This window comes from Cyprinodon variegatus, unplaced genomic scaffold, assembly GCF_000732505.1.
Source record: "Cyprinodon variegatus isolate N-32 unplaced genomic scaffold, C_variegatus-1.0 Scaffold49, whole genome shotgun sequence".
In the NCBI taxonomy this organism is placed as follows: Eukaryota; Metazoa; Chordata; class Actinopteri; order Cyprinodontiformes; family Cyprinodontidae; genus Cyprinodon; species Cyprinodon variegatus.
The window spans coordinates 1,041,728-1,054,851 of NW_015150502.1; the positions used below are offsets into that span (position 1 = coordinate 1,041,728).

Sequence of the window (13,124 nt, forward strand, 5' to 3'; positions counted from 1 at the left end):
TATATATATATATATATATATGATGTTACTCCACATTTGTAGTGACATTGCATGATGATTTAAGATAAGTCACAGCTCACAGCGTAAAAGCAAATCAAACATCCCACAGACTTATTTATTTATATCACACACACAGACACACGATAAAGGATCCACTTTGACCGCTTAGTCTAGTTTTAAGTGATCAGTCTTGTAAACAGAAAATCTGCTACCGCAAAGAAAAAAAAACCTCTGACGTAGATTTCAAATAATGCATAGAAATTTGGTCAGTTAGGTTAAAATCTAATATTTCTTAAACAAAGAGTGACATCATTCTAAGGTGCATAAAACTAAGCTATAAAAAAATTATTGACATAAGGTTTGGAACTTATTCATTATTATCTTCTTATATTGCTGCTTGATATATCTTAATTTTTTCAAAATTTACTTTAAGAGTTTTATTTTAAAAAGCTCATATTTTAAGTAATTAAGTAGTTATAGTAGTGCAAGCAAAAAAAAAAATCTTATTAATTTCTTGTAAAACATGCACACCATTAATTTCCTTTCTTTTTCCATTTTCTTTTTATTTCAATTTTTTCCTTTTATTGCATTGGAGAATATCTGAGTGCAGCCTGCACTGATGAGCTTATGGTTTTAAGAGTCAAAGGTTTAAAAGTCAGTTCACTTTATGTATGTTTTCTTACAGCTTTCCTGAAAAAAGAGCAAAGTCATGAAAAATGCAATAATTGTGTTTATTTTAAAACTGCGGCCTGTCGCTGCTCCATCAGGAGAGAAGCTCGCTCGGGAAACAAAACAAAAAGACAAAGAGCAGATATTCAATAACTTCCTGTGAATGTGTTAATGTGTCGACAGATAGCTGATAAAACTTCGGCCGTGCTCTCATGAACATTCGCCTGGTCTTCCCTGTGCTCCCTCTGCGGCCGTTTCAAGTGTTGCGTGTGGCAGTGATATCCTCTTTTAGCTGCTTCTTTGCCCTTTATGTTTTTAGTGAAATTATGCTCCTATGTTTCTTTAAATCTTTTTTTCACAATATGAAGTGCTTCATCATCTCAATGACTTCAAGTCAAATTTTTGTCGTTCAACCTCCGTTTTCACTACCTCCTTACAAAAACTTTTTGGTTTTTTGCTCCCTCCCTTGAACATACTTTAGCCAGTAGATGACAGTTAATGTGGAAACTCATGCACAGTCTTGATAACAGGCAACCAGCAGGCGTAGGAAGTGATTCAGTTATATTTATTTTTACTTTTCACTCTGGTTTTTTGCCACTTAGTTGTGTGAATTTTTTTTCCCTCACATTTAAACATTTTACTGTTGACCTTGTGGATCAGTTTCAGTTTTGGCTTTCCAACAAATCAGTCTTCAAACAAGCTCTAATAATAATCAAATCTTTGTCACTCCGACTTTGACAGCTCTGGAACAGAGAGGGGGGGGGGACTTGCATCTAATCGCGCTTACTAGAAAGCAAAGAATTGCAACAAAGGCTGAAAGTTTATTGATATTCCACTGTGAAAAGAGAAGTCCTGTGAGATTTACCTGGCTCTGACATTTTTAGCACGACAAAAGTCCCACAAGTAACACCAGTAATTTCTCTCTCCCTTTTTTTTCTAAGAAGGAAGAAGGTGATTGGCACGTGCTGGAAGGTACTAAAAACAGCTCGGGGCAGTTTATGTTCTTTACCTGTCACTACAAGGTGTTTCATAATTGACGTCTGCAACAACATTTATCGCACTCATCTCTACTGCAATAACCATTATGAAAATATATATTTTTTGATTTGAGTAGTTTACAAACAAAAGTCAAATCATTAAACAGTTCCTTTTTTTCGTTTTGTGTCTCTAAAAACAGAGGAATAGAGCGAACTCAAAACTTGTTTAGTTCCAATCTCAAAGCTAAAGAGATGAACAAAATTCATGTACAAGCAAAAATCAGAAATGACTAGTTTTCCTTTGTTTGTCTCTGATCAGTGATCGGCAGCTCAAAAAATGAAAAAATACATTTAAAATTTAAAACTCTCCATTTTAAGTCTTTAAAACCCCGGTTTTACCAACATTTAGTAAAAAAAAAAAAATCCTTTGATGCATGAATGGTAATAATGTAACTCCTTGCGTTTCTGCTGGACTCCAGACAACTAACAAACCTGCAGCATGTATTTGCCCTTTAATTTGCAAAAATCATAAAAAACAGAAAAACTCTAAAGTCAAAATCTAAATTCTTAGCTCAGACCCAAAAGAAAATTGGAAATAGATATCTGCCTGAAAAAAAAAAACAGATCTGTGCAACCTGAAATAAATCAATCAGTACTTATGATCGAATTATTATTTTGCATAAAACATTTTATTGAATTTTGTGTCAGAGCTTTACAAATGACCAACTTAAGAAACATTAAAAATTTTACCATAGTTGTCTCAGGTTAAACAAATGATTAAAATGTTCTATTCATGAATATAAAATTTTATAAATAAAGCTTCCTTCCTGATCTCAGTTATCTGTGTAAAAATGTTCACATTTAATTCCAATGCACTACAGAACTCTACAAGTATTTATTTACTCTGATTTGCATTTTAAGATAAAAAAAAAATTGTTTACAAGTATATTTTTTATGAGATGCTCCGAGCAATAGGGACAGTCAAAAAAGTATTTTAAAGAAGCTTTAATGTGACTAATAAAGGAAGAAATTGAAGGTGTCAAACCTTTGGCTTTGCTATTTCTTTTAACTCTTTAAAATAGAAAATTTTATTTCCTCAGAAGCAGCTAGAAATGCAATAGATTGTGAATCTAAAGGTAGAATAGTGTCTAACAGGTTGGGCTGTAGAGTGAGGACAGTGGGCATCATTTCCCATGATATTGGTTGGCAATAAAATTAGTTTAAATGAAGTGCGTAAGTATATATTTTCACTTTTTTAGAGGTGTGGATATTGTCGCGCTGCCAGTAACTGTTATGCTATTTGCCATACAGGTAGTCGTCAGACGCTGTTTAATTTATGTTGAGAAATTGACAAATGAGTTATGACACTGAGGCTGTTTCTCTTGGGAGACAGAAGTGGAGACTGATGGAGCACGAGAGGAGGTACAGGAGGCAACATGAAATAAAGAAAAGAACAAATAAAAGGACAAAATTGACTGCTTACTTCCTGCTCTGGAAACAAATTGGTTGCTAATAGCTACCATTTGTGCTTTTGGAATCACAGAGACTTTTAAAAGCATACATTTTGTTTTTGTTTTTTTTTGTTTTTCCACAGTTGTCGTATGTTTGATTGAAGTCAAGCTGCACATATATTATATTATTAAACTTTGTGTATTTAAACACATGATTTAGATAACTGTTCATTGATATTTATTTTAAATGTTTTTTTAAAAAAGGTTGCTTTAAATCCACTAATATGTCCAACCTTCTCTGTTTTTAACTTTTTTAATGAGAGGCAGAAGAAAGGGCTTCAGTAACTGCAGCACTGTCCCTCCCACACTAGTTGCTAAATACTGCCAGCATGACGGCTCACTGAGAAAATTTTATGTTTGTTTTGCCCGCAAAAAAGAGAAAATGTTAAATATTTTTACTAAAGAAAAACAGTTGAGGTGTGGGGACTAAAAGTTTTCTAATAGTCAATCTTATGAACGTTGCTTTAAAAGTACAAATGATGAGCTGTCAGCAGGCTCTGCCTAATGACTCAACTTTTTAACCACATTAAAGCTGTTTTTTATACCTTCGGTTTTAAGTTGAGAAGGAAAAAAAGTGAAATAATCTGTGAAATGAGCATTTGACTCCTTCAAAACTAAGAAATGTTTATTTTAGAAAGTTGCTTTAGTCTCTCTAAAATCTTATAGATGAACTTATGCTAAGTATGTTGTTTTTATTTAAGTGATATCACATTGTGAGGATCTCACATCAACCTATGCCTAGTGCTTCCAAAAATACATACATTATTATTATTCCTAGAATATTTGTCTTTTTAAGCAGGTCTTATATTTGCAAATTTCACTTTTATTATTTTGCTAATATTTTCAGGTAATGTTAGTGTAAAATATGAGTCGTTCTAATAAAAAAGTTCAAAAAAAAAATCAACAAAAAGCAGGTTGCAGAAACAAAATAGAGACAGCGAACTAGATCAATATGTCACTGGTTTGGAAGACGTGCTGGACAGGTCCTGGACATGGCTGTGAGTTATGTAGGAGGCACTAAATCACTTCCCATGTTCTGATTTGTGTCTGGTTTTCTAAGCACTTCTTGTGGCTGGAGGGGGAGGTGTGTGTGCGTGTGTGTAGGGTTTTAGGGGATGGGAGTGAGTGTGTTGCTGAAGAGAAGGTAACAAATGCTGGGGGCACTGCCTGCTCAGGCAAGTTTTTTGTTTCTTTTTCCTTTTTTTCCCCCTTCTTCTTGTTCCAGGGCAGAGAACAGAGAGGAAATTCAAACCAAAATAACCCCTGTGCCCTTGCCTGAGAAATGTCCCCCCTCCCTCATCGCTCTCTGCAGATATCCTCCCTGCTCTGAGGGAAAGGTCATGCTACGGCACTGGGTGGAGTTAAAAGGGGTTCTGGGGCGCCTCACATGCCCCCCATCTACCTCAAGGCATGGATATCCAGGACAATACCTCACTTAGGCCTATTGTACTTCAATATAACTCTTAGAAATATCTTCAGATTAATCCGTTTAGTGGTTTTGTTAATGTTAGTAGCTTTGGCTGCAACCTGGATTATTAAAGCAGGGAAAAATATATATCTAGTTTATCCCGTCCAAGAAAATTTCCATGAGTTACATCCAGTTGCATGTTAAACAGACATTTCCCCATCCTCTTTCTCTAGGTTTAGTTTCTTTTTTCCTTCATGGATTTTAACCACTGTTTTGTGCTGAGTCTTCACATAGAGCCGCTGCGCTAGTTGTTATGTGAAAGGAATCTGACCTGATGTCACACACTGTCATTGGAGTGAAGGCCTTTGGGTGTTTTTGTCAGCTAGCGCAGAAATCTGATTGGTCTGGTTTGTGTTCAGAGGGGACGGGGTCGTGGCCTCGGGAGCCTGAGGTTAAAGGTGAAGTGTCGTCATGGAAGTGTTGGGATCGGGATAGAAAGGGCGCAGGCCTGCCTGCCGCATGGGACTCCATGGCCTGGGAAATCACTGAGACAGAGGAAACTTAAAACCCTCCAACACAGACTTTATTTACTATTACTCTTATTTTAGCCTTTTTTAGTGATTCTTTAAAACAGGCATGCTAGGATCAGAATTTACTTATATAATACCTAGAAAAAAAAAAAACAATCCCATGGCTTTAGGTTATTAATACAAACTTCTACAACCAATGAATAGTGCCACACATTTTCCACAACAGCTTGCACCAGAGGAGACTTTTAGACCCAATATAGAAAAGCTGCTTTTTTTCATACAGTTTTGTCTTAAAATCAGTTCACACATTATACTTAAAAAATTTCTAGTTTGTCTAACTTATCCATTAGGTCATTTATTGTTAGTGTCTCATTCTATACCACCTACCTGGCACACTTCATAAGAAGTAGGCTCTAGAACTAAATTTGTCACATTTACATGTTGGTCCTGAAGAGCCAATTTCAATTAATGGGCATTATTCTATCCATCCATTTTCTGTCACGCTTATCCCAAGCGAGGTCGCAAGGGGTTCTGGTGCCTATCTCCAGCTGTCTAGGGGTGAGAGGCGGCGTACACCCTGGACAGGTCGCCAGTCCATCGCAGGGCAACACAGAGACAAACAACCATTCACACACCTATGGAAAATTTAGCGAAAACCAATTAACCTAACAGTCATGTTTTGGACTCTGGAGGAAGCCAGAGTACCCAGAGAGAACCCAAGCATGCTCAGGGAGAATCCACAAACTCCATGAAGTAAGAACCGGACCGGGAATCAAACCCAAATCTTCTTGTTGCAAGGGGGCCGCAAGGCAGTAGTGCTACCCACTGCACCACTAAGCATTAATGCATTAAATGATGATATTCATTATTTATTGATAATGAATAGATAAAGTAATTCATTCATTGAGCACATGAAAAGTATTTTTGGTTTTGATAAAAAAATAGGAAAAAACAAATATCTTAAAGAGTAACAAGAAGTGAAATATGCTGTTTTTCTTAGTTTAAATATCTGTAGCTAGCCTGCAGTCTGCTGCTTAACAGATATACTTTTTGTTGCTTGCAATCTGTAGATTTAAAAACGTTTAATTTTGTGACAATTTGTTGTGCATTCGTTTCCACTCCAAGACTTTATTTGTTTTCTTAATAAAAAGAATGTTAACAGGAAAATTTTATTTACCTACTTTGAAGCAGCTAACTGCAGAGCCTGCCAACAGGTGGAGGAAGGATTAAGTCTGTTCTTTAGCCCTCTGGACACCCTTGGTTGTCTGTTTTCTAATGAAAAAATTTTCTAGATTTTGTGAAAATGCTGTCCTTTCCGGAGGATTTTTAAAAATCATATTTTTATGTATACCTATCAGTTCATGCTGCAACCTTTCAAGCCCTCCATATTTCTTTTGTCACCTTCTTTTGTTATTCAAATCATTTAGCGGCGCTGCTTTAAGATTAATTTGAAAAACTAATTGTACTCTGTAACTGTTAATACGGAGCTGGCAGGAAAACGCTCTCCGAGCAGCCTTTGTTTACCTTACTGTGCTACTCAGAGTGTGTGCAGTTTGACATGTAAACCCGTGTCAGACCGTCAGCTCCCAGACACATTGGTGTCATCCAGACAACCGGAGCTGTGCGCTGTGCTCCCTGCCTTCATGGCATTCAAGCTCCACTCATCTCTGTAAATCGTTTCTGGCTGTGTCTGTAAAAACTGCTTCACAACCCTGCTGATGCTACTACTCCGTGTGTGTGTGTGTGTGTGTGTGTGTGTGTGCATGTGTGTGAGCATCATCACCAGGCACCAAATAAAAATATACTGCACTTGGGGTGAGAGATATGGCCGCATAAATGCATCACTTTGAATTCAGTATTTATTTAGCGCATGTCTTTGGTAATCCTTTGTGGCTGTAATGTGGTTAAGGATATTAAGGTGTATTTGTGGCTGAGCACAGCTGCCTGCGCTGTTAGCGTTGCCCCTTTTTTATTAGGCATTTTCTCTCTCGCTGGTTGGAGCTAAGCGCTCGTTTCCTTCAGGTGAATGGGCTATTATTGAGATATTACCGTGGATATGAATTCTGCGTGAGTCAATGAACAACCGTAGCCAGGCAGATTTTATTGAAGAAAATTCCTCCTTGTAAAATGTCATGGTGATTTGGGATTTAGACTTGTGTGATTTTTGAATTTCACACTGCCGTCTTCACCTTTGAACACAAATCTACTGTCATGGATAATTTAAGTGTGGCATCTTGATTTTTATTTTTATTTTTTTAATGGTTTAGGGAATATATTTGTGAATCCTCCCTGGCCTGGATACCCTCCAAAGTTAAGTTTTATTTATATACATATACATATATATATATGTAGCTTTTGTATTATGGAAAAACTATTTATTTGGTCCTAAATAGCATCTAAAGCAGTCTAAAGTTCATTAAGATTGAGTGTAGGTCTATAGAATCAGGGCCAAACTTTTGTTAATTCTTTAGATTTCTATAGTGTATATTCTAATTGAATAAAAGCTCAACAGTGAAACTGAAATGAATGGTTTTCAGCTTTAAAATTAAAACCAGTTGATCACATAATTGGTAAAAGGTTTCTCTATGTATGGGAGCCTATCTCATTCCAAAAAGACTTTTCCGTCTTCCAGAACATTATAATCACCATCTGGATTTTATTGCAGCCATGCGTCTTGTCGCTGATAACTGGCCAATACTTCACAGTGTGGAAAAATACTAACTTATTTTTACAAAGCTGGTTTAAAAAACCCAAAATGTAAAAATTGAGAGCACAGGATAAGAGCACTCCCCCTTCCCCACCTGTTGCTCTGCCTGTCAGCTGGCTGAAAGAAGGCCACTTCATCTTTACCTCATTCACAACAAAAGCAAATTTGACTTTATTATATTTAAAGTCATTAAGTGCACAGAATAGCATTTATTCACACGCTGTGTGGAAACTAAAAGAGCTGCAGTCATTACTCCTATTAAGGTGACACTGTTTAAAGACCACAGCTGGGAAGCTATGAGTTGCATTTTGTTCTGCAGCGTTTTTTAACCCAGATGTCAGAAAATATTAGTTGGTTACTTTCTATTCTGTTGCTCTATTTCAAATTCCAAAGAACGGGGGGTAAAAGAAAAGATGATGCAATATAATGTAAAAAAAAGAAAACTGTAATAGCAATAAAAAGGATATAATCTGTTCATTTTGTTTGAATTCTTATTACTAATACAGTGATTTGTTTTCTTATTAGACTGAAAGTTATTGCACTAACTCAAGCCTAGTTGAATAAAAAAAAACAAAGAAAATCCCTTGAACATGAATACTGGGATTATTCTAATGCTAAATATGAGTACGTTTGTGTGATCTTAAAGATAGGAGTCATGTCTGGTTTTTATCCATGTGTAGTTTCTTCTGTGTTATTTTCCACCGCCGTCCTTGCTTTGAAGCGGAGTAATATGTCTTGCTGTGGTTGTATGACAGTGTGTGTGTTTGTGCATGCATGTCCTTGCTTTCAGGTTCTGTGTGTGTGTAGCAGCAGCTGAAGGCTGGTGTGAATATAGCAGCGGTTGGTGTGCTCTGTGTTTTTGGCTGTGCGTTGTCAGTTTGCTGTGTGTCAGCAGTGAGCCAGGGGAACGCTTGGCTGCCTATTCAGGCCGGTACGGACCCTGCTGTGCCCAGCTAGCATGAGCTGCTGGCGGGTGCTTGAGGGCACAGAGCTGGGATGAGGGAGTGTGAGGGGATGTGGGGGTTGAACTGGCAGGGGGTGGGTTTTTTTGGAGGGTGGGGGTCAGCCGTGCTGAGGTGTGTGACTGGACCCTCTGGCAAACGTGAGATCTTGTCAAAGCCACCACCAGCATTGCTCTAAAATCCTCTTCCTGCTTGCCAAACGACCAAACACACCATATACATGCTTCTATCAGGCCCCTGGATCGAGGTAGGGAGACGGAGAGAAATCCTACAGAGAGCAGAGGTGATAGAAGCAGATGAAAAGAGGAATAACAGGAGACTTGGCTGCCTGACCTTTCACCAAATCCCTGCACTTTTCCATTCCACTGGTCGCAGCCCAGACTGGCTGGGGGGTTCGCCTGCATGTCTGCCTCTTTCAGTTGCCCTGTATTTTGGTCGTCGCAGTTTTGTTTTTTCATTCTATTCTGCCACAAGCTTTATGGAAAAAAATGACAACTGTGAATAAAAAAATTAAAAGATACTAAATGGATTAGCTGAAAAGGAGAAGTAAGCTTGCAGATGCTACAGGCATGAAGGGCTTTTTTGCAACAGTTCGCTCTTCCCTCAGGTGAGCATCACCCTGACTGGAGTGTTGTGATCTTGAGCTTCTCTGCGCCCAAACTGTCGTCTATCACAGCCTGGCCCCCCCACCGTCTCTGACACATGTAACTCAGCTTGTCAAAGATGTTTTCCACCTGCCTCTGCGCTCACACACCAACTTGTCCCTGAACCTCAAAGCTTTGTGTCTTCTCACGGTTGATCTGGTGTGTTTGAACCATCCACACAGAGAAAGGCAGTGGTGCAGTTTTGTGCTGAGGAGATGGGAGATTAATCGGACTGATGTAAACCAAAGATCGCTAACATCTTCACTCGCAGTTTTCTCTCTGCTTAGGGCTTGCTTGGAGGCAAAACCCAAAAGCACATGATGCTGTATTAGTGGCATACATCACATAGCCCCACCACCACTCCTTCTCTGTTTTGATTGTGTCCTGATTAGATCTCGTTAAATTCTACCCTTTTTTTATTTATTCTTAGCAGATAGATATGAGGAGGTGTGAAGCTGCACTCAGGACGTTCACACTAATCACCATCTTCTCTTTAGCAGTTCATTTCCTCACATAGTACACATATTTCTTCACATGTGCTGTGTGCTTGTTGGGTGTCTGTCTATTCCATCTTTTTTGTGGAGATTTATATACTGTAGACAATTTTTAATCAACAATTTATATGTATATATATATTTGAAGAAGTATAACTGCAATTTTTGCTATTTTTCTACTTTTTGCAAAAAAAAATTAAATATAAAATGAAAATAAAGATATTCCTATTAAAAAGACAGGGTTTTACTCAACAGTACGTCAAAATAGAGGAGATGCTGCAGTTTAAGTGTGGCGTCTTTAATTAAAACTTAAACAAAATTACTTTGTCTCCGATTTAAGCCTTTAAAATACAAATTATGTCTCATAATGCTTTGTGTTTTTTTTCGCTTAAATTTTATTTCTCAAAGGTACTTTTAAAAATGCTAAAGCTGTTAGTAACTTCTTACTGTAAAATACTAGCAGTAATCTAGAGGGAGCAGTTGGTATTCCACAGCGCTGCAGGATTTCACTTTCATTTGGTGACAAAAAACATTAAGATAATAAACTTTAACTGTGATATTTCCACGAGACTGTCAGCATGGCTTAATCCAACATGTTAGATGACAGATTAGAACTGGATTCTTCACAAGGCTAAAAAATAGCCACTTTATGCTCATATGTTCATCTTCATTTTAATGTCAAACTCCTGGTGTCTGAATAAACATCCTACACAAAATCAGTTCCCTTTTTCTTTATATAGCTTTTGTCCTTCCCCCTGAGTTTGTTTTTAAACATCTCATTGATGCTGAATATATCTAGATAGCTCTTTTCTCCCTGGTAGCAAATTCCTTACTGAAGAGTGATGTTTGTGACCAGCTTGTGCTGAGGGATGGTGCCCTGACTGATCAGATTATTCCTGATCAGCCGAACCCAAATCAGCCAGTCAAGGATAAAATCGACCAATTCCAGTCACCAGCTGATTTTTTTGGTGGACCTCTGCTTTTCACATAATGTTTAATCAACCTATCTATGGATTTTTCCACAACTGTTTAATAGGAGACTTCACTTTGCTGACACAAGGTCGATACTGTGTCATGGTCATTATGCCCATAAATCGGGTCAAGCAGATTAAAAAAAGGTCAGTCTCCTCCGAGCCCTTTGACCCACTGATTGGAGGTCATGCAGGAGTTTTTTTGGAATTTGCACATTTTTATTTTTGTGCGCGCCTGTTTTCACACTCTTTCAGACAGTGAGGAGGTGGACTGTGAGAAGAGGAGGCTTTGCTTACAGGCTTCATTTTTGGTCTTATTGACGAAAACGAGTGATGGTGGAATGGTGTTGAATTAATTTCACAGTGCAGACTTAGAGTGGGATGTGAAAATAACACTGTTTTTTTTTTTTTAAATGTGTATGTTTTAAATGTTTTATCTCTCTAAAGAGGATGTCAGCTGCCTGGAGATGTTGAAGCCTTAATTAACCTTCTACTTCCTGTGCTTCTGTGCAGAATCCGACCTCTCCCAGAGTAAGACTGGTGCTGCACCCCCAGGAGCCGCAGGAGGAGGAGGTGGTGGGAGCAGCGGCGGGAACCACCTGCAGTGCCTGTCCGTCCACTGTACAGACGAGCTGGGGGACAGCAAGGGCCGAGGGGGACCAGTCTCCTCTTGGCGCTCCATTCACTCTGACATCTCAAACCGATTTGGGACGTTTGTGGCAGCTCTAACTTGAGCAAAAAAAAAAAAACTTGGAAAAGGAAGGATTCAAAACCAGAAAAACAGAACAAAAAAATAACTGAAGGAGAACCTCAGAGACAAAAAAATGAATAAATAAATAATGATGATGATGATGACAATATGTCTACGAGACAGCTGTGTGCGGCTCTTGCCTGTTCAGGGAGAGAGACATTTGCGCTTATAAACGCAAAACCACGAACGCGAGTTACATGAACACTCACACACAGAAACAATTGCCATGTTTTTTTCCCCCCTCTTTTTATTTTTCTTTTAGACACATGCAGTCACAAGTTAAAATTTTGCTGGACAATAAAACGTGGGTCTGACTTGCTGCTTCCCACATCTGGAAAACCTCAAATCCACTTTTTTCTTTCCCTTTTGATTTCATTGTTGAAGAACAATAAAGATATGTTAAAGGAGGAGAAGAGAAAAGCAGGAGAAACAGAGGAACAGATGTCAGTTGTCATTGGCTTTGATTGTATACCAGTGTTTAAGTATTGGTGATGTGAAATCGGCTTCATCGCTTTTTACTCTGTTGCTATTGCAGCCTACTGCTCTTACCTCGGTTATGGCTACACCTTTAAAGTTGACCTTGGGGATGGATGTTTGACCAATGGTGGGCTAAATTTTCTCTAAAGATGCCTGCTGGTTCATTAGACAAAGCCAGAAGAAAAGGACCCAGAAGAAGGCTAGAGGAGGGGCAGTTATGCATGAATGTACCTCAGCATTTTTAATCTTTTTTTTTTTTTTTTTGTGAACTCTTCTATTTGTTAAAGAAGTTTTGAATTCTTATCATTTGCTGCTCAGTCATTGAATTCGTATTTCTCTGTTGGTTAATTTGCTGAAAAGGTTTTTTTTTCCTCTCTCTGTCTCTCTCTTCTCCGCTGTACATGTGAGCTCAACCACTTGTATCCATTTCAGCCAATGGGAACTAAAAACAACAAAGAAGGTCGAGGGGTTTGTTTGATAAGGGAAAATGAAAAAAAAAAAAAAAGATTATTGGTATTGCACATGTATAATAAGAGAACATTTTGCTGTGTGTTAGGCAATCTTGTAACCTTTAATGCTTCTGTTGAATTTGAATTTCTTGAACAATAGATGGAGGACTGTGACGGCAATTTACAAACAGGTTTTTTTGTTATTGTTTTCCTTTTTTTAATAATATGTAAAGTGCAGTCGTCTGTTTTCCTGCATATTGTATATATCTGTATATGTTTTATTGAGTAACTAAATAACAATAAATATGATGTTAAAGGTGGAATTCTGTCTCTTTTGTTAAGTGCTTCAAAATGCTCTGGGTCAGGTTGTACCATTTCATATCTGTACTTTACAATATTTTCCTTCCCACTTCAGTATTATTTCTTTACAGAAACCATGTGCACCCATGTACTTTAACCCTTTATAGGGCAAGTTACCATTTCTGATCACTTGCATACCACCCCTTACAAATGGAGTGCCATTTCTTTTACTCTCAGAGTGTTTTTCATTAATTTCTTATAGAAGCACTTTTGT

The 13,124-nt window shown here is 37.9% G+C and overlaps 1 protein-coding gene across 1 annotated transcript in view; it reads left to right on the forward strand.

Annotated features, from left to right (window-relative positions):
• mn1 (meningioma (disrupted in balanced translocation) 1) overlaps positions 1 to 12,873 on the forward strand; it is a 19,232-nt gene extending 6,359 nt beyond the window's left edge. Inside the window, exon 3 of the mRNA XM_015370902.1 lies at positions 11,387 to 12,873. Coding sequence (XP_015226388.1) covers positions 11,387 to 11,607 — 221 coding nt within the window. The 3' untranslated portion in view covers positions 11,608 to 12,873. The remainder of the gene's footprint in view (positions 1 to 11,386) is intronic.
• The last annotated feature ends 251 nt before the right edge of the window (positions 12,874 to 13,124 follow it).